We start from the raw sequence: 21,785 nt of genomic DNA on the forward strand, positions 1-21,785 counted from the left end.
TGTGTCGTTTTTCAAGAGATCAAACGAAGGGCCGGGATAACGAGAGCTATCGTCTGTTTTCAATAAGGATGTTTTGACAAATTTTTTTAAAATTTAATACATCATTGCCATCATCAGAGCCAGTAGAACGTCTTTTTAGTTGCGGATAATAAACATTAATTCCATATAGAAACCGTTTATTAGATGATATATTCGAAAAACTTTTATTTAAAAAAGATAAAGATTTAAAATATAATATTTATAAAATATATTTATTAAATATTTATAAGACTAATGAATATATTTATTGTATCCTAAATCGTTTTATTACCAAATAGTTACTTAAAAACAAAATCATCTTATATAAAAATTATCTAGATAAAAATTTTTTTAATTTCATCTTTTATCTAGATTAATATAAAATGAATTATCTTCATCTCATCTAAAATACATTTTTGTGTCATTTATCTTATCTATATCTAGATAATTTTGAATTATCTAAACGCAAAACTGTATACATACACATATTTATATGTATGCTATGTTTTATGTATCTAAAATTCAACTTTTATGACATACTAATTTTTTAAATCTGAATATTTAAAATTATTACAAGTCTCTCTTAAGTATCAATTTTTCCAACTACTTCAAACCATTGGCGTAAAGCATCGCTCAGAACACCTGGTAATGTGTTTATATCTCTAAGAATCATGTAGAAAGGAAAAGGGAAATTATCCATATATGATCGAATTCCTAATAATTTTCCTTTTTCAAACACAGGCATACGGATATCCAATATTGAATCCTGAAATGAATAGATAGGCCATAAATAATAACTTTTACACGTTTTTAATAGCACCTAAATAGAACTATTATCGCGATAATTATTAACTTAGTCTTGGTTATTCCATCTTTCGATATAAATTTCAATTCTCTAATTCTCTAATGCTCGTAGGTCCGGTTGTATCAACATTATGTTGAACTTGAAGCGAGGCTTAAAACTCTATCTCTCGTTCTCTCTCGGCTTTGAAGAAAGTATTTTAAATTTCGCTTAAAATCAAGCTAACGTTGGTGCACACAATCGGGCCTTACACATTTACTCTTGTTTATTCATTAGATAAATTATCACATAGTTTGTCTGAAGATAGAACAATCGATCCATCATTTTTAAATATGATTAAGAATTACCTTGTTAATTGGATTGTCGACTATTATAAATACTAGGAAAATATCTACAAGCCTGGCTCTCCTGACAGCACAATTCACTTTTTCTTTTCCTTCTGAAAATATTCCTCTACCATCCGATAATACTACCAACAGTTTAGCATTATCGGATGAAGCACATTGACTTTCGAACATATCTACCGTAAAATCAACTAATTGTCCAATCATCGTCTTTTTTTGATCAAATTTCATTTCTTGTATTAGCCTGTGAATAGAAAAGAAACCTTAAATAATATGTAAAATTCCAATATTAAATATTAAAATTCCAATTGTCGTATTATTGAATAAAATTAAATAGGATTATTCTACGTAAAACAAAATTGAACAGTTGTGACTAACAAGTTTGAATGGGTAAAGTAGTGACTACAATTAATATCATTCATCTAATTTTATCTTTTGATTCATAAATGTATATTCAAAACTTGTATTTAATTAAATATTAAATATTTATAGGGATTATATAAAGGTAAAAATACCTAGAGCCACTTTGTTCTGTGAAAGCTTCTTCTAAAGGATGCAATACTTTCACTTGCTCCCCGAAGCTTAGGACGCTAAGTTGTCCCACTTCAAGATATGTCATAGCCTTGCTAATCAGCGACAAGGATTCAAAAGCCAATTCTTTCGAATGATTATCTGCCATGCTGCTGGAATCGTCTAATGCGAGGACGATCTGATAGTCACGTTTTGAGGGTTTCGTGCGTCTGAGCCAGATTTTATCCTTGCGAAATTGACTAGCTATATAAGGAATGATTTTTCGCATATTGATGCGTTTGCCTGTTTTATAATCACCCTTTAATCTTGATGCTTGCGTGGGCTCCAACACTAATCTTAATTTTTCAGACAAATCCCTGGCAGCTGCATCCGTAACTGAATACAAACAATTCCATGCAGCTGTAGCTTCCTCCGTGGAGGGCACTTGCGTCCATTCACCCAACATTCTTTCCATTTCAAATCGCTTTCTTTCTACATGATCGGAGCTAAGATCATTTTCTTCGATGTTCCATTCCATTGTATGAAATGTAGATTCGTTTCCTCTCTCCACTTTCATCGTCTCCGCCGTTTCTCCTTCTAATTCGACCGTTGTCTCCGTTTGATTGTTCTCCATGTTTCTTTTACCATCGGAATTTTTTTTGCATTGGTTATCTGTAATTTCAGAGACCTTTTCGGGTTTGTGCTCGTTTACTTTATCATCTGTCACATCGTTTTCCTTATCTTCATGCATTTCTACATCCATAGTGTCGTCCTTTGTCTCTTCCTCATTCTTATCCTCATCCATGTTAGAAGCTTGTTGTCTAACCTGATCTTCCGTTGCGGCGTCGAGCGTATAATCGTCGAATTTTTCAAAATCCTTAATGTGTTGAGCCATCTCAGCCTTATTGCCATCAGTATTATTTGCATCATCTTCGTTTTCATCCCTCGATACTTCGTCTTGCGTGTAGGTTGTCTTTAATTTCTTTAGTGTCGACTCAAATCTGTTCAACAGACTACGATCCTCGTTACTCTCACCCGGATTATTTCTCTTCTCGATTGGTTTTGTCATAGCGTTGCTTTGCGGTGCCGAAACAGTTTCCTGCTTAGATGATCCTGAGTGCCCGCTCTCCTGTTGTGCTGATTGTGATTGGCCTGTGCCTTTATCAATATTGTCTTCTTGAGTATTTTCAAATGAAGTTTCCTGTTGATCTTTCGCGTCCGATTGTTGCGCTACTTTATCACGTGAACCTTCCGTCGTTTCTTCAGTTTGTTGTGCAGCATCCATTTCTTTGCTCGCATCATTTGCACTCGGCGCTGCCTTTTCTTGTAGTTGTTCTTCCTCCGCTTCTTTATCCTGATTCTGTTCCTCGTCTTTGTTCTCAGCTTCTGCATTCTCATCACTTTTTTCTTCAGTTTCTTCACTAGTTTCAAGCTCTTCTGTCTTGTGTGCCTGATTTTCCTTACCGGTATTATTGTTGTCGTCCTCGTCCTCGCTAGAATTCTCCTCAGAATCATTTTCTTTAATCTCCTCAGATTCTTTCTCAAGCTTTATATCTTGCTTTTCTGGTGGCGGTTTCTTCATCTCATCAATGTCAAATGGATTTTCATCATCGCCACCGTTGTCTTCCTTACCGTCTTCATCCAAATTCATGTCTTCTGGTAAATCGAGTGGTTCGGGTTCCGGTTGAGGTTGAAATTTACCGTGATAAGGATTAATATGATCCTCATCTATTTTTGGTTCATCCAACTCATTAATCTCCTTTTTATTTTTCTCTTGATTTTCATCGTGATCCATATCGTCGTCATCATTCTGTTTTCTCTTACCATTATCATCTCTCGCGCCCATTTCTTTTTCACCGATTTGTTCGCCTGTACCTTCCTCTTCACTCTCGTTTTCCGACTGCTGATTGTCCTCTTCGGATTCTTCTTGATCATCGCCCCAGATTTCTTTATCAAGCTGCTCAGCACCTTTTTCAGTTTCTCCCATTTCTTTATCCAAGTCGTTTTCTTCATCATCATCATCACTCTGCTCTTCGTCATCATTCTTCTTCATATCCTGAAGCTCGTTGTCGAAATTCTCAGACATGTCGATTCCCTTCTCCTCTTCCTTACAAGCCTTATCATCTTGTTTCTCTTGTTCTTGGTCCGCGGGTCTTGCATCCTCAAGTTGATCTTCGGATTCTATTCTATCGGAAACGTCTTTCGTTCCTTCACCATCGGCTAAACCCATTCCGCCTTTTTCTGTCTTTTCTTCCGACTCGTTCATTTTGCTTTCCTCGAGATCTAAATCTTTTGGTACACAGAACCCATTTGCAGCCAAATCTAAGAATACATTTAATTGCAGGTACAGTATTTTACAGTAATTTTGTAATGCCTAGTTCAGAAGTAAAAGAAATTAAACAAAAAATTGTACCTTTACGGAATTATGGCTGAAAAGTCGCGATGATCGTCTAACATTGGTGCCTTGAAATGTCGATGACGGAGATGAAGTTGGATTAGCTGCCGTCACTGTCACAATATTGGCAGTATTACTTGTATTACTCGATTGGGAAAATACTGATTTGCCTTGTTGCAATGGTGTTTCTTTTCTTGACATTGCTGAAAGATGCAAGAGAATTATTAGTTGTTGTATGCATTATATAATTATGAGATACTGAGAGATTGTACTCATCCCTACATGAGCTCTTAGACTACTGACGCGTTTCGCCAAGCTCTTTTGGTCATTGGCTTCTGTGAGAGTTGTATGCGAAGGTGGAACTGTCTGTTCGGGTGTATTGTTCTCCAATGGCAAAATACCAAAGCTAGGCGTGAGTGGACTCATAGAATTACTAAACATACTACGATAACGCGATAGTTTCGTCCTCGGTGATATCGAGGAACAATTGCTGTAGTGAAGCGACATATTTTGTGGCAACTCCTCTATAGAGAAACACAATCGCACCTGGAGGTACCTGACCGCCAGCGTTGATGCTGTCGTCACGGGTGTACTGTAATATAAAAAAAAATGTCAATTAAATAATAAAACATTGATTAAAAATAAAAACAGTAAGTTAAACCGAGATTGTGGTTAATCTGCATTGATGGAAACAGGCATTAGCCTTTTCTCAGGTTTTTCTGCTAAATGCAATTGGAAATGTTGAGAAATGTGTAGGAGCACGGAGTAACAAGGAGATCAAGCTCGAGGATAAATTAGGACCCTAGACTGTGGACTCTAGTATGTATACATACTTGTGTGTTGTGTCGTTGTGTGCTACCGATTGTGCCAGACCGTCGACTGATGGCGCTAGTCGCGATGTCGTAAACCGTTCTTTGAAGTGCGTTCGGTATCGTCGTCCGGATGCCTCTCAGATGTCGTTTTATCCTTGTTGTTCACGAATGATAAACAAGGATAACACGACACCTGGGTACACTCAGCTGCTGCTGCTGCTGAAATGGCATCCCTGCGCAGAAGCCGTGTGTATGTGTGTGCGCGCGCGCGCGCGCGCGGATCGTCGGGCCGTGCGTCTCGCACCGATTCCGGGTGGTGAAATTTTCAAGTGCTTGCTTATCGGAGATCAAGAATTGAGAGAAAAAAAAAAATGACCCGTAAGTCCAGCCGAACGTCACCGCGAGATCGGGTGGCCGTTTCCCGAACGCGCCGCGACAGCTCGACGAGAGAGAGAAAGAATGAAAGAGGAAACACGATCGACGCGGACACGGAGTTTCTCGCTCGTATAACTTCCGCGCGGAGCCTGCCATTGTCGGTTAAATGTTGAAAATAAGGTCGTAAACGATTATTATGGGTGACCGCGCGCGCGCGCGCTCTCTCTCTCTCTCTCTCTCTCTCTCTCTCTCTCTCTCTCTCTCTCTCTCGCAAAGTTGTCACACACGCGCGAACACGAGCTTTCCGGCGAGTCGTGAAACGTACGTCGCGTCGGTGACGGTGACTCGTCGAGGAAGGAAGGAGCACACCGCAGCGCGCCGTGACACGACGATAGCGCTCCGAGAATTCTCGTTCTGCAGGCTGTTTACGAAGGAAAGGTCAATATTTTTCACGATGACGATAGTGCGTTGCGATGATCAACAAAAAAAAAAAAAAAAAACCCAGAGAAAGTGAGGATCTGTACGAGTGCAGTGTTTCGCGAGTCTTGACGATTTCGCGTGATTGGGAAAGTCGAGTATCTTCGAAAGATCGTGGGAGAAAGTCCGAACGTAGTGATCGAACGTGTAAACCTTACTTCTTCGAATTGACGCGTCTCGCTTTCGGAGAATCTCGTTTGTTAACCTCAACAGCACACGGAAGTGTTATGGCGACGCGCTTTCATGTTGCGCGAGTAACGCACGAAGTCGATAAAATCTTTTCTCTCCCGTAGATCTCGTCAGTTTTGACAGCGTTGAGTCCCAAGAGTGAATACGGTGCAAAATTACGCTTTTATTTAGCGAATAGCGTCACGTTTTTACTCGCCGCCATTTTGTGTATGTGCAGGGCCGTCACAAGCAGGGGATCGATTCTGTATTTTGAAAAATGAGCCTATAGTAAGCAAGAATGATTTAAATGCAGGGCTGGGGCATGTATTTAAAATACTTTTACTTGAAAGCGATAATTGTAAGACAATTGTATCGTGTATTTTGTATTTCAACGGCGTACATGAAAATATTTTGCATTTTATTATATATTTTATGGAAGTATATAAAAGTTTTCATATTTTGTATTTCAGTATTAATAATGAAAGATTGAAAGAGTACTTTGTATTTTGTATTTTAAATACTAAGATATTGTATATTGTTATTATTTTTAAATTACGAAGTACATAAAGCTTCCAATCTTTCAATTTTAAATACAAAATACGTAATACTTTCATGTACATCGCTGAAATATAAAATATAAAATCTACTTTTATTGCGAAAAAAAACTGTGTTTTAAATAAACGTATTTTAAATACATGCCCAGCCCTGTTTAAATGTTTAAACTCAACAAATAGGAAATAATAGCCATAATCATCAAAGCTGGATCTTTAATACTTTAAATAATTCAATGCGAATTATGTATATACTATATCATGTATACAGAGTGTTTGAGAAGTAATGAAAAATTTTGTCGCATAGAGATAGAATGGACTAAACTGAGAAGAAAAGTGCTCTCCTATTTTACAATTTTTGCAGTAGTTCACGAGATATTAATTTATAAAATAGTTGAGGACTTTTCTTCTCAATTTATAGTCCATTCTATCTCTATGCGACAAAATTTTTCATTACTTCTCAAACAACCTTGATATGTTTTTGCATATATACTATATTTGTTGTAGTCATTAAAATTTTTAATTCATTTGAATGCGTATTTTAAATGGAAAAACTTTTCTGGATTTACTCAGATTCAATTGAATTGAGGAACTGCATTTCTGATCCAGAATTTTGAATTAAAAGAAGCATAGAAATTGTGCTTCATGCACAATTCCTAGAAATGAATAAAAATTAGACATTGGGCATTGAAATGTATTTTATTTAATTTTTAAAATGCATTTGCTAACGTTAAAATTAATCTTTTTCAATTTTAATTAATCTTCTTTTGTTGGGAGGTCAAAATTGCAAAAATAAGCGAATTTACTAAAATATTTATCATTTTTTATTGGCCAACCTAGTAAATTGATTTACTGTTGTAATTTTACTTCATTTCAAGATACAGAATCAATTCCTAGATATGTACTGTATAAAGGCGAATTAACAATAGGAGCGCCAAATTAAATTTTAATCCTCTGTTTGCAATCTGATTTTTTTATTTACAGTTGTGGGTTTTAAAATATTTGGAAAATTTCAGTTATTTTTCATTTTTTCATGTTTTTCCGAACAAGATTCCTACTACCAAGATATTTTAGGAGGGGAAATCGGATTCCTTTATTTCGGAAAAAGAGAGTGAAATTTTACTTGTATCAAAAAAAGAGTCAGATTGCAAAAGTGGTTAAAAATCAATTCTCCATTCCTAACACCAATCACGTGTGCACGCTTTTGTTAGATTTAATTTCTTCCGAAACATGTGTATTATTAATTTAGAGAAACCAAAATCTGATCACAAAATCAAAATCGTCGATCTAAATAATTGTTTATTTGTCGATGTTATTAAAATGTTTCAATACTTTGGTTGAGTATCAATTATATATCATTTCTAGATGAGCGAGAATGTGAAAAATTTTTTTGTTAACATGAATGATAGAAATTCCAGTTACACCTAGTCTAAAGATATTGAAAAAAAAAAGATTTAAATTCTTATTTAAAAGATCGGTAAGTTAAAAAAATGAAGAGAGAGGAACGACTTGTTCTCCTTTGCACAAAGGCGCTTGATGTGCTAGCGACAGCCCTGTGTATACGTGATGTCGTTCTAATTAGGAGTAGGATTTAGGCTGTGAAGTTATCGGAGTAATTGTATGACATTGTCGTAAATCATCGCAGTCACCCTTTAATAATTACAAACGTGAGTGCTGTTTGCGCGTGCACGCACATAAACAGCGCTCTTTTTAAGGGCACCTCGTTTGAATTGAATAAATGGGAACGGAAATAGAGACCGAGGAAAATTGTGGAGTAAAATTAAAAGAAAAGTTATATTATAAAACTTTACTCGATTTTTAAAAAAGGAAACCCTTGATTATGTTGCAGGTGGAAATCAACGTGAACTAGCACGAGCCAAAAATTTGAAGAAAACCGTAAAAAAGGCAGCGTCGGAACAAGATAGCAATAAAGGTCTTTCTTTAGAACAGCGTAAAGCACGGTACATCTTTCTATTTGTGAAAATTGATATGAAAAAAAGCATAATGACAATAGTAGGCTTAATTGGAAATAATAATAATAGATTACAAGCAAAGAGGATGTGTTTGTTTATTGTTAAAATTTATATGACGATTGTAATAAATTGAAATAATTGATATAATTTTTATACTGGACATAATCTGGACGTACATTTTCTTTTATAGTGACGCGGAACGAATGAGAGAGAAGCAGCTTAAGAAACAGCAAGGTGATCAACCAGCAGATAAGTCCAAGCAGGTAGCGAGATAATTCGACGAAGAAAGTGTATAAATTTTTATGATAAGAACGGCTATATCGCGCAATTACTGGTAACGCTAAAAAGATTCACGGCTGTAAGAGACACACAGATGTCGATGCTTACCGGAGACAGAAAAATGAATCTCTATGTTTCTGATGTCAGAGAATTTTTCCATTGTCGGCCGTACGCAGGTGTGTCAATCGTATGACATACCTCAAGACTTAGCCTCGATTATCTTGTTATTTACACGTTGCTCACAATACAATTATAATCAGTGTGTACAAAACTTGACGTTACCTACAGCTAAATTCAGTCGAAGGAAACACGCGTTTGACTGGTTTCTCTAGGTATAAGGATATTAAATAATACTATATATTTGTAGTGCTAATTTCCAATATGTAAATTCAGACTTTCACTTATTTAATATGTTATGTAATTAAATGTGTAACAAGCGAACGATCATTAGACACACATGTGTTACTATCGTTCCCTCTCGCTTGTAATAAACTGTTCAAATTTTAACAATACTCGTATAATTAAATCTTTCGTCCTATCCCGTGCGAACTGTAATATAATGTCACTTGTTAAATCACTATGATAAATCAGCAGTCGTTTAATGATAGTTTAAGAACATGAAATATTAAATCTAAATTATTAATAAATAAATTGAAAAAGGAAGGACTCTTTATATAAAAATAATAATAATAATTAAACGAAGATAAAGAACAATTGGAGTCAAATCGCAAATAAAAATAATAATAAAGCGGTTATAACATTGAATACATAATATAGATTTAAAAAATGTGTATATACATAAAAATACTTAAAATAAAATAAAACAAAAGTACTTAGTCGCTTATGATATATAATATTAAAAGATTGACGTATTATGTGCGATATTTCAATCTTTTAATATTTATATATCATAAGCGGCTAAGTAGGTACTTTTGTTTCATTTTATTTTAAGTATTTTGATGTATATACATATTTTTTAAATCTATATTATATATTCAATGTTATAACCGCTTTATTATTATTTTTATTTACAATTTGACTCTAATTGTCCTTTATCTTCGTTTAATTATTATTATCTAAATTATTAAACGATGAGAAAGAAAATGAAGATTGTACAATCATTTCCCATATTTTTTATTGCACTTTCCCAAAAAGAGTACATTTTCTTAACGTAGTAATTTTAATCGCGTTTTTGCTTTAATCACAAATATTCGTGGATATTAACATTGAGTTGAATAAGAATGGTTTACAACATGATTTGATAAATGTCATAACGGTGGAAGACCAAATCTTAATCGCTAATATGGGGAGAGGAAAAAAATGAATGTACACTATACTAAGCGATGAACGTATTGTCTAGTCTCTAAAGACCAAAAAACCCTCGTGTTAAAGTAGCATCTGAATCTCTGCAATCTGGAAAAACGCCGAAATTCAATTCTTTCATTTTCGAGTGACTATTGTATTTCAGATTCAATAGGCTGTACTTTTTCGCTCTATAACACATCTATAAGCAGGAACGTTCCACTCATCTCTTCTTTTTTTTTTTTTTTGTTTGACTTCAAGTTTAGTAATATACGAGGAACAACACACTATATTGAGCATTTACTTAATTGTAATAATACACTACCAATATGAGATAATTCATTTGAAGAATTTACATGTGATACTTTAATATTATGTTACGTGACGTGTTGGAAATCCACATAACGTAAAAAATTGTCTTTCCGTATGCATTCGGCTATTGAGTAAAACTAACACACGTGCGCACGCGAGTTGATATAGATTATATGTTTATATAAAATAGAGACATGTGCGACCTTTTGCCAATTTCCTTTCAGCCACACAATTAACTTTACAATGTAGTCAATTTATATTTCCAGCGTTTTCATTAATGACTTAATTTAAGATAATAAGAAACTGTTTTTTTTCTTGTGTGTAAGTAAAAAATTGGTATTAAAATATATGGTCTTGTGTGTGTACCAATTTATCTCTGTTAAATTCATAATTGAGTTAAAAAAGATACTTGATGCTTTCGTTAAAAAATTTAATTATCTTCGATATAAAATTCAATTAACGTATCAAACTGGTCACTATTTAAATTCAGTTTCGACTGAGCTTTAGAATAATGTCTCAAGTTCTATAATACCTTAATACAATTATCTAAAAATGGGCGGCAAAATGTTGCTTCTATTTCCTCCGTTTGTTCTTTTTTTTTTTTTTTTTTGTTAAATGGTCAATGTCTTTACAAAATGTTCCATATACACATACAATTTTTATAATAATATAATATTACAATAAATGTTATCTTACGTATATATCTATTTTCTATGATGCAATTCTATGTTTCTTCTTGCATATGAACAAATATAATCGGTGATGCGGTAATTTTGGGATAATAGCTTCGAAAATTCTGGAGGAAAATTACATTTAAAGTTGCAGCATTACGGAAAAAATGCCGATCGAGCTTATTTAGTTAATGTATATGTTATGTAGGTATGTGTGTTATGTATTGCGATTTATCATTACAATACTATATTTGTAACAATAGCACCATATTTGTATTGCTCATAGGTAAATTATATTTTAGAAGTTAAACAAATTTGTGCACATGTTGCATGCCGTTATATTTAGGTGAAAAATTATATAAAATCGATTCTCTTAAAATATTAAAAATTGCAAGAATCTATTTTAAATAAATTTGACAAGTGTAATCAGATTGATTTCCATAACGTCTGTTTACTACGCATTATAATTAATTATCTAATTAACTAATAGCAAATGTTTTGTACTTTAAAATTATTTTCTGTTGAATATACAATAGGAGGAAGGATTCAAATCTCATAAATTTTTCAATTGTATGTATATATGGAAATCCTGAAAATCTATTAAAACTTGCATAAGCCATATAATTGAAACAAGACTAAAGAAATTACAATTGAAAGAATTGAATATTAAACATATATTTTTCTAACAATTTGTAACGTGTAATAAAAATTCAGCAAGTAAAAATGCATTTAAGCCAAATTCTTTTCCTTCGAAAATATAATCAAGTATAGTGCCTTTAAACATTTTTAAAAAGTGTGTAGGTGTATGTGTGTGTAAGTATATATATATATATGAAATCTTCCGCGAGAACATTTTTATTATAGCTCATATAACGCAAAATACATCTCACAAGTGCATTTTATGTTATTTACTAATTCCAAATGTACATGTTGCAGCAAGCAAACTAGATCGAATCTGTTTATCGAAACGAATGAGTAATTACATCATAATACTTGGGAAAGTTTTATCGCGTAAATTTAACAAAATCGCTTACATACCTAATTCCAATCTACATCTATAAACAATATACTGCATGCTAATATCTAAACGTGGTGAGAATACGAAATTGGGACATATATTTCTTTCACTTTCCATTTATACATATATGGAATGTATGGATATTTATTGTGACGAATCGAGTGAACTTTAATTCGTTTCGTTTTTTTTCTTTAAGACAATGTTCTTTAAAAATCTAATAAAAGGGATCCTATTCTCTTCCGCGTAATACTTATGCGAGTACCTCTCTACAATTTTTTAAATACTTTTAATGAAAAGAAAATAAATATTGTGGAAACAAGATAACAATTTTATTTTCGGACAATGTAATTGACTTATTTATAAATCCTATGTTGGATCATTATTTGGACGGCGGAAAAGAAAGAGAGGTAAATTGATTGATCTATCCCTCACGTTCGCGAGTGGCCGTTTCGGATTTAATTTTCTCATAATTCCTCGTAAAATACAGATAAAAGCATAAAGATAAAGATAAGCAAAATGAAGAAAGACAAATTCTTCGATCAAATTAACTAACTTACTTGTCTTTACTACACAGGTCATCGCTTCCTCGACGGATTCGATAAGAAAAGAGATACATTCTACACCATGCAGTGTTGAGGGTATCGAGTCCTTTCGAGGAAGCAATTGATCAGGCGAGCGAAAAACGAAGAAATTTTGGGTGATCGCATTGGGTTTACAAACTTCATCTCATATCTAAAGATTCAGAGAACATATCGTGCAAGTCTGGGCAACGCAATGCGAGTGCAGATGCGACGATTGCGATGGATGCGACGGCGGGGGCGGCGGAGGTGGAGGTGGTGGCGGCGGGGGTGGCACCAAACCGCGGACGATGCTGAGGACGTTGGAAGCAGTGAATTGATACCGCCTCCGGCATTGACGTGTGACGTCGTCGGTCCACTCTCTACTCACATCACCTACGAGAATAAATCGATGAAAAACATATTTCATTGATACATTTCGCGATCGTGGCTTTCTCCGCCGGTTGTAATATTTAACAGGATTATAGCATTCGACTATTCTAGAATCTTCGGTTTTCAATAGTTTCGATTCCTGGTCGTATATTTAAGCGTTGCAGTTTTGCATTTCAGTCTTGAGTCATCTATTTGTACGCAAACACGAGGAAAATTATAATTTGCAAAGATTTTTATCATAATGATGAATAAATATCATAACATTTGCAACTCGCTATTTATATTTTATGTAGAATTAATATAAGTAGGTAGCGTTAGGTAATATAGGTAGTTATCAGATAAAACGTTTCACAACATATAAATTTTCAAGCATCTAAATGTTAAAACTAAACAATTATATAAAGCATTTAATAATATTTATGCGTTATATGTCTGATGTATCAGCGCGCATTTAAAAAGGGGGGGCTACATATGTGGTATATAAGAATTCACTCATACTTATTATTAGCACTTTGATCCAGCTTTGACCGTTATAGGCGTTTAATTCCTTCATTGTTTGTAGACAATTTACGGTCGGTACAAAAATTATAGTTAATAATATTTAATTGATAACAATGACAGTGATTTAATAATATATTTTGATAACTACTTTAATAATAAATAAATAATATAATTTTATAGAGAAAAACATTCTACTCATTTTGTACAAAGTTTTCAATATCTGTTTTACCGATTAAAATTGTAATTGTAAAACGCTAGAAACATCTAGTTTGCAAATAGCGGTCCATTGGAATGAAATGCAAAAAAAGAATCAGCCTCTCTGATTATCAGTTATTCTTTATCTCCTTCTATAGCCCGCAGCTACAGTATATAACGTGATAGTTTCACGAATAATCGTATAATTACGGATAATAGTACGGATAATGATTTCAGATAAGAGTAGGACTTGAATTACATTCAGTAGGTATGCTTTTGTCACGCAATTAATTATAATCTTATTATATCGTTATAACACATTATTTATAATCTTATTATATTAATATAATTAATTATAATATATAATTAATTATAATTCGGATAATCAATCATCGTTCTGACAAATTGTCCGTAAATGAAATTATTACAAATGCAAGAACGTTATGAGACATCGATGTAACAAACTATAAATAAATACCGATGAGAACATGCCGTAACGGTCAAGCTAGATCTTGGATGCTTCTAATACAATTTCGTGTGAATTTATATATTACGTATGTAGATTCTAAATGCGCGCTGAAATTTTTTCCAGATTTACTATACGCAAACTCTAATAAACTACCACAGTACTATCACGAGTTAAATTGATTAAACAATTTTGATGCTGCTCATAGCATCTTGGATCTTAATAATGTTGAATGACGTATTAAAATCTATGAATGATATATTAAAAATAATAATTATATTTGTAAATAATTAATTTATATTGCGAAAAATATTACTCGGCCGGGTGTCGAACCCGGATCTCTGGCATTCCGTGCGAGAGTCCTAAGCCTTTAGACTACCAAGGCAAAAAAAGTTTCGACGCGGATTTAAGAATCTACATACGTAGTATATAAATTCACACAAAATTGTATTATTATAAAGCGTCCAAGATCCAGCTTGACCGTTACAACATCTTCTCATCGGTATTTCGTTTTAAAACTCTCACGGTCCAATCAGATTTGATATTATAAGTGTAAAATCTATACGACTTTCGCACGTTTGATATTTGATCAAAGATCGAGATTCAATCGTGATACTGGTATCGATATAGTCATTCAAAGTTTCGTTCTGTACGCAATTACGCACGTACTTATAGACTTGATTTATAAACTTGATTACAACGATATACACATATTATACGATGACATCTATAATATTTTAAATCTATTTATAATTTATAATTTGACTCTTTATAATTTGACTATTTATAATTTGACTCTTACTTCGCCCTTTTTAATGTTATTGATTATTGTTATATAAAAGAGTCCTCTTGAATTTTTCAATTTTTATTTCTATTTACAATATTTAATTACCGTTAATTGCGCTGGCACGATTTCGCGTTTAGAATAGAGATGCACGCACCTGCAATATCTGGCTTGCCTCAAAGGCCGTTCCTGGCAGTAACACAACCGGACTGCTAACGTGTCCGCTCTCGACGCATATCATGTTAGGAAATTCGTCGTCGCCGAAGTCCGGGATGTCGCGCGCCTTCTCCTGCCAAGGATTCCAAACGACCGTGTCGGGAAAGTTGTACTTTTGCACGCGCATCTTCCTACCGGAAACAACATTCGTGATGATATGCTCCGGCTGCGTGTTCTGATAGATCCGGTCGGTCCATTCGCACACCGTGACGACGTCGCGGCCTTCTTGGTAGATTTGGTTGTCCCTAGTCTGTGCGCGCGTGAATGAAACAATTTGTGTGTGAGACAAGGACTGCGTGCGGCCGCGATACGTAATCGCTTCGACGTGTGCCCCGCCGCGCCGCGGAGTTAATGGAGCATCGTACTACACCGCTCTAAGCACCGACTCTTTAATGACTAGTCTTTAGATATATATGTAATGATAGATCCTTTTTGCGCAAGTTTTAAAATGGACTCTCTCCACGCACACGCCGGTGATGCTGAGTCATTAATAACCATGAGCTAATTAAGATTAATTGAAAATAAACGATTCTTTTCCGTGAGTCTTAACAGTAAAATTTTTAATAAAGTATTTCGATCAATTTATATTTTAATTAATGTAACTATATAAGTATAATTACTATAATTCAACAGAAAACACAGGCTTACGCTACCTTGTCGAGGAACGTGCACCCGTGCAGTCCCGTGATTTGACATCTCCTGACATCGGGTACCTTGAAATAGGTGTGAAGGAGCAGATTAAAGGAGAAGGGATCTTCTCTGCTCGGGTTGTATACGCCAATATTAAAATGCAGCTCCTTCTCGCGTAGTATTAGCCTGTACGTTAGCCTGAATTGTGAATTCCACAGTGATCTCGTGAATTCATTATCCATTATCGAGAATATCGCCTCGATGTCCCCGCTGGGCAATCGCTCCGGCGTCTTCTCCACGTTCCAACGAATGATCCTGGCAAAGCCGTGGGGTGGTCCGTACGTCCATGTTCCGAATTGTGCTGCGAAGATAAATATCGGATTAACGTCTTCGTTGTGTGCGTGAAGCATATATATGTATATGTACACAAAAAAGATGTACCATCAGTATGTAATGTAGCATACACAAGGATAGTTGGACAAGTTCTCGATACAGAAATGACGTACGTCACAAATGAAACTGCTAAAATTTTAGACAAGTTTGATCTTTTACAAAGCTACTATTTAAATTTCAGACAGATGCGTTTATTAATTTCTTTGTTTCGGTCGTGTAAAGCAACCAACTTTTGTTTCCATTATGGGCAATGCACTCGCCCACATTTCTTCAATTGCAGTCGCAAAACTCCATAAAAAATTGGTTGATTTAGACAACTAATAATGAAATAATGAAACTAATGAACGCATATATCTATCTGAAATTTTAACATTGTGAAGGATTAAACTTGTCTAAAATTTTAGTAGTTTGATATTTGTGGCCTTATTTCTGTGTCAGATTGAGAAACTTTTAAACTACTCTCACATGCACATCACAAAAAAAACGACTTACCCACTAGTGATATGTTTGAATCTTGGTTTCCTATGATTTTTGAGATCGCTGAATCCGAATAGAATTTCAAAATTCAAAATGGCGTATCCAATATGTTGTAAAATTTTGAAAAAATAATTGAATTTTTATAAAAATAATAATTATGCTAAAATTTTCAAGGTTACTAAATCCAAATATAACAAATTTTTTAATTCAAAATGGCGTATCTAACATAACGGTATCAAATTTGGAAAAATAATAGAATTTTTACAAAAAATAATTATCTTAAGGTTTTCGAGGTCGTTGGTTGAGTCCAAATATGACATCAAAATTTTTTAATTAAAAATGACGTGTTCTCCAGTATAGCGGAACAAAATTTGAAAAAAAAAAAAAAAAAGAAATAAATTATTATAAAAGTGTATATTCTAAAATTGTTGAAGTCGTTGAATCAAAATACCAGAATTTTATTTTTCTAAATAATAGATCAAAAACTTTGTTTTATTTAAAAACAATTAATTAATTTAAATTTAAACAAAACATTATATTAATGTACAACATACTTTTTTATTAAAAAAATATTTTATTTTTAAAATGTTTAAAATTAAGTAATACAAGCATGAAACAATAAAAGCATGAAATTTTATTGTTATCAATGATTAAGTTTAGACTAATATATATCAATGATTAAGTTTAGACTAATATATATCAATGATTACAGACTCCTTTTAATTAATAATAACATGAAAAATAATGTGTATAATACAATAAAGACTTATAGGAGTCAACCCTGATTATACATTAGCGATATTTACGATTATAATAATTAGACACAAAGCTTTGATATCATATGCATCAGATGTGATCGCATATGATATCAAAGCTTTGTGTCTGATTATTATACCAGCGTTGACTCTCCTATAGCTTTTATTGTATATTATACACATTATTTTTCATGTTATTATTAATTAAAAGGAGTCTATAACTTAATCATTGATATATATTAGTCTAAACTTAATCATTGATAACAATAAAAGCATATTAAATGGACGGGCAAATGAGAGCAAAAATAGACGCAGTTATTCACGCATATATACATAAAATGTGTATTTAGATCCAAAAATTATTGCTTAAAAATCAGACGTTTCGGCTCTATTCGAACCATCATCAGCGATATCCAAGTACAAGATATGTATATTAACTCAGTAACGTTTTGGTCCTAATAAGCAGCCAAACAAGCTTCCTGAAATTCAAATTTGGAAAGCATCTCTAACAATTAACTATTTGACTAAGTGAACACTAAAGATAGATGTGTATAATTAAAGAAGGAGTGTTCACTTAATCAAACAGTTAATTGTTAGAGATGCTTTCCAAATTTGAATTTGAGAAAGCTCATTTGGCTGCTCACTAAACCAAAACGTTTACTGGATTAATATGTCTTATACTTAGACATCACTGATGAATGGCTCGAATATAGAGCTGAAATGTCCGATTTTAAATTTAATAATTTTTGCATCTAAATACATTTTATGTATGCACGAATAATTGCGTCATTTGCCCGTCAATTAATATACTTTAATTGTTATTATTTATTGTCTCGAGAGGTCAGATTTATGTAATTTACTTTTTTTAATTGTTTTATTAATTTTTTACTTGTCTCATGTAGTTTGAATTTTTAAATTCTAATATTATATTCGAATTCAACGACGTCAACAACTTTAATACTGAAATCGTAACGGAAATCTAAGAAACCTTTTCTTACACACTGGTAGCACGAAGATCTCATCGTCGCTAGACTGCGAAGGGATTAATCGTATAAATATCGCTACTATTTTTAATTGTTTTTTTTTCTTTTTTAATTAGACTCAGTTAAATTTTCATGGTATTCGAGTTGGCTCTTTTTACCAGAAGCTCGGATTCGCGTAAGATCTTCGCCCTTTAAACTGTTTCGTCAAATTATTTTCTTTTCTTTCCTATACAACCGTAAACATGACGTGTATCGCTTCATCTATTATACTTACGAAAGACGAACGGTATGCCGCCCCTAATCGCTTTCTTTCCGTCGAACACAGCTTGCTTACTGAAACCAAAGATCCAGCCGTTGGAGAATGAAAAAAAATTGATAATCGTGTATTATAATAGAAAGAATACTCGTTTATAAGTTTTATTACAACCACCACATTGGATATTTTAATTGTAATTTTATTATACATATATTACACGTATATTATGTTTTCTATCTATTGTTTCTCATTATTTAACAGGACAAATATCCCTATATGGAAAATCGAAGAAAATATATTATTTAAAAACGATGCGAGAATTTATTTGTTCGCGCGTTATGTTTTTACGCCCAGATGCGAAAAGCGCAAGTATTATTATTATTCCCTTTCTGTAGCGAAAAAAAAAAAAAAACAAAGAATCTACGATTTGTCGATAACATCGAAAAATATGCGGACGAATATCTCTTCCTTCTGTTGTTCGCTGCTATTTCATTGTTATGGTAAATTGCGCACGTATCAGATGTCAGATTAATGAAACTGTCTGTAGATATGCATAATGGGTGATACATAGGTGTAAATATATTTAGTAAATAATTAGTGTTAATAATCAACTATTTCGCTCGTGTAAGAAACAACAATTCATAATATAAACACTCAGGTCAAAGGATTAAACGAGCTAATCTCGAAGTTATTCATTTATTCTAATCTTCGTTACAATCTCTAAGGCTGGGTCCACAACCTCGCTTTAAGGAGCCCTAAGTCGTAAAGCCGTAAGAAATTGACCAATCACAGTCGATTATTTTTCTCGCATTCAACTATGATTGGTCAATTTCTTACGACTTTATGGCTTAAGGTCTCTTAAAGTGAGACTGTGGACCCAGCTTAAACGGTACGGTTTCGACTTCCCTAAGTCTTCATCAGCCGTAAATTATAAACCCCATATAACAATCGTAAAAACCCCATATAATAATCATAAATAAATCATCCCGTGAACGCTTTATGTATAAATTTGATAAAAACATCTCATTTCCCTCTCAGAATTACAAATGTCAGTATACGCTAACATTCTTATATCAGTCATATCTAAATCCTCGCTACTAACCGAAGAATTGGCTCTTAATTTAGATATGATTGATGTAAGAATGTTAGCGTATACTGACTTTTGTGATTCTGAGAGGGAAATGAAATGTTTATATTAAATTTATAAAGCGTTTACGGGACGGTTTATTTGTGATTATTATATGAAGTTTTTATGAGATTGTTATATGAGGTTTATAATTTACGGCTGATCAAGATTTAATGAAGTCGGAACGTACCGTTTAGAGATTGTACGAAGATTAGAATAAATTAATAACTTTGAGATTAGGCTCGTTTAATCCTTTGACCTGTGTGGATGTTTATATTATGAATTATATGTAAATATTTATTGAGCAAATTAATGATTTGTACTGAGTGAGACACAGCAAAATTCTAACAATAAAGCGTTTAATAAAAGAAGATTTATTTAATGCAACTTTTATTGAACTTTTAAATTATTAAAATTTAAGAGATATATATATATATATATAATTAAAAGTTGAAAATATAGCAAAGATTGAAAGATGCTTGGAATAAATAATTCACTTTCGTTCCTCTTTTTGAGCTTTTTACATTCTTGCAAACGCGGTTTAGACTCTCGTACGAGAGTTCTATTGGAGCTCCTCGTTTAACTAATTTATGAGGACCGCGCAGAATTTTACGATCGCGTATTCTGCTGAGGATAGAGACGAGTTGTGTCGATGCATAAATAACACTGCGAGGGTAGTTCATAAAATTTGACGGCGCAAACAGGTCAATATTGGTTTCGCAATTAATCTTGTAGCGTGATTGCTATATTGCGTCTTGCAAAACTATGAAGCTCGACAAGTAGCATTATTAACATAAATAAGTTATTGTACCTCATCGATTTAGAGACGTATCGACGCTAATACCATGCAGGGCCGTGCTTTTATCACTCTTGTAGTCTGAAATTCTCGGAAAGCGAGACAATATATAGTCAAGTCGATAAACAATGCTCGATTATATATATGGCTTGCGGGAATTTTTCTACAGAGAAAACAGTTTTATAACTAGGCTGCAGAGAGCATAGTTATTATAGTTGAAGTAAAAAAGAAATTGAATATGAAAAGGTCAATAGAGAGTAACGAAGTTACTGTTTCCGTAAAAAGAAAAAAAAACGACGATCTTTTTATTCTTCGTCGTTTTGTTCCATAATTTTTTGTAAGGACGCAGATGAATATAACATTTACGTATTTCATTATATAGCGCAGCTAAATACTTTATAGATCTGACGAGAAAGAATCCCTAAGATGATTCGTTCCGTGTATGAGGTTGATTGGCACAGTTATAGGAGAAAAAATCTTACCCTCTTCTTAACCAAGGGGTAAACCGCTGAGAGCATTGCGGTGTATAGATTCGAGACATTTCTAGGCATTATTTAGACATTATTTAGGCATTATTGGGCATTATTGGGCATTATTAGGCATTGCTTAGGCATTAGTGGGGCATTAATGTGCGCATTATAGTGGGAATTATTAAATTACTGAGCATTATTTCGTTTTATTTTTAAACCGACGATTGTTTTATGTCAAATAATATATTTACAATACGTAAAAAAGTGTCAATATTAAATAAATTATAAATTGCGACTTCACGGTATGTTATTCATGGATAATACTAATATAATACTTATATACATGAATAATACTTATATAACCGTCTAACATATTCATCTTCTTGTTAACCTAAAAATTTGAATGAACCGTTTGGCACTGTAATTTATGTTAAATTCAACACATTTTTTCCATTAATGTGACAAAATATACGACAAATATAAAACTGCAACACGATATAAATTAAATAATATAGTATAAATATAAAGAGGGCAACAAGCCAAATAAATTAACAAATAATTTAATTTAAACAATCATATAAACATATCTAAAACAAACGTTTCGACTCCGATCGAGTCATTTTTTTTTTCAATGTCACATAAAATATATAAAGTATTATAAATTAAACAAAATGATGTCAAGGGCGAGAGTCAATAAGAATTTTCGTTTAGCAATAAAATATATAATCAGTCATTTTCAATAAAATTAATTCAAACACTACTCAATATTAAATAGTCTAC

General features: G+C 33.2%; 3 protein-coding genes across 3 annotated transcripts in view; 1 reads left to right on the top strand and 2 right to left on the bottom strand.

Moving 5' to 3' along the window:
• Positions 1-563: 563 nt before the first annotated feature.
• LOC108780744 (midasin) lies at positions 564-5,015 on the bottom strand. The gene is made up of 6 exons (XM_018548543.1): positions 4,903-5,015; positions 4,352-4,661; positions 4,088-4,272; positions 1,680-3,996; positions 1,168-1,408; positions 564-784 (listed from the first exon to the last, which is right to left on the bottom strand). The coding sequence occupies exons 4-6, from the start codon at positions 3,938-3,940 to the stop codon at positions 602-604; spliced, it is 2,685 nt and encodes an 894-aa protein (XP_018404045.1). The 5' UTR covers positions 3,941-3,996; positions 4,088-4,272; positions 4,352-4,661; positions 4,903-5,015; the 3' UTR covers positions 564-601.
• A 125-nt stretch (positions 5,016-5,140) lies between these two features.
• On the top strand, positions 5,141-9,214 carry LOC108780743 (putative SERF-like protein). Its single transcript, XM_018548542.1, has 3 exons — positions 5,141-5,259; positions 8,302-8,413; positions 8,616-9,214. The coding sequence occupies exons 1-3, from the start codon at positions 5,253-5,255 to the stop codon at positions 8,698-8,700; spliced, it is 204 nt and encodes a 67-aa protein (XP_018404044.1). The 5' UTR covers positions 5,141-5,252; the 3' UTR covers positions 8,701-9,214.
• A 3,669-nt stretch (positions 9,215-12,883) lies between these two features.
• LOC108780741 (glucose-6-phosphate 1-epimerase) overlaps positions 12,884-21,785 on the bottom strand; it is a 33,921-nt gene continuing 25,019 nt past the window's right edge. The window contains exons 3-6 of the mRNA XM_018548540.1: positions 18,632-18,690; positions 15,773-16,110; positions 15,061-15,369; positions 12,884-12,960 (exon numbers count right to left, since the gene is read on the bottom strand). Of these exons, the coding sequence (XP_018404042.1) occupies positions 12,952-12,960; positions 15,061-15,369; positions 15,773-16,110; positions 18,632-18,690 (715 nt within the window). The 3' untranslated portion in view covers positions 12,884-12,951. The remainder of the gene's footprint in view (positions 12,961-15,060; positions 15,370-15,772; positions 16,111-18,631; positions 18,691-21,785) is intronic.

This window comes from Cyphomyrmex costatus, unplaced genomic scaffold (assembly GCF_001594065.2).
Source record: "Cyphomyrmex costatus isolate MS0001 unplaced genomic scaffold, Ccosl1.0 scaffold727, whole genome shotgun sequence".
Taxonomy (NCBI): domain Eukaryota; kingdom Metazoa; phylum Arthropoda; class Insecta; order Hymenoptera; family Formicidae; genus Cyphomyrmex; species Cyphomyrmex costatus.

Bases quoted from the DNA above. Each gene is read 5' to 3' on its own strand.
- LOC108780743 (XM_018548542.1), top strand. The intron at 8,414-8,615 runs GTACATCTTTCT...TTTCTTTTATAG, and splicing joins TTAGAACAGCGTAAAGCACG to TGACGCGGAACGAATGAGAG.
- LOC108780744 (XM_018548543.1), bottom strand. From the start codon at position 3,940: ATGAACGAGTCGGAAGAAAAGACAGAAAAAGGCGGAATGGGTTTAGCC. The intron at 1,409-1,679 runs GTATTTTTACCT...TTCTATTCACAG, and splicing joins ACAGAACAAAGTGGCTCTAG to GCTAATACAAGAAATGAAAT. The intron at 785-1,167 runs GTAATTCTTAAT...TATTCATTTCAG, and splicing joins TCGACAATCCAATTAACAAG to GATTCAATATTGGATATCCG.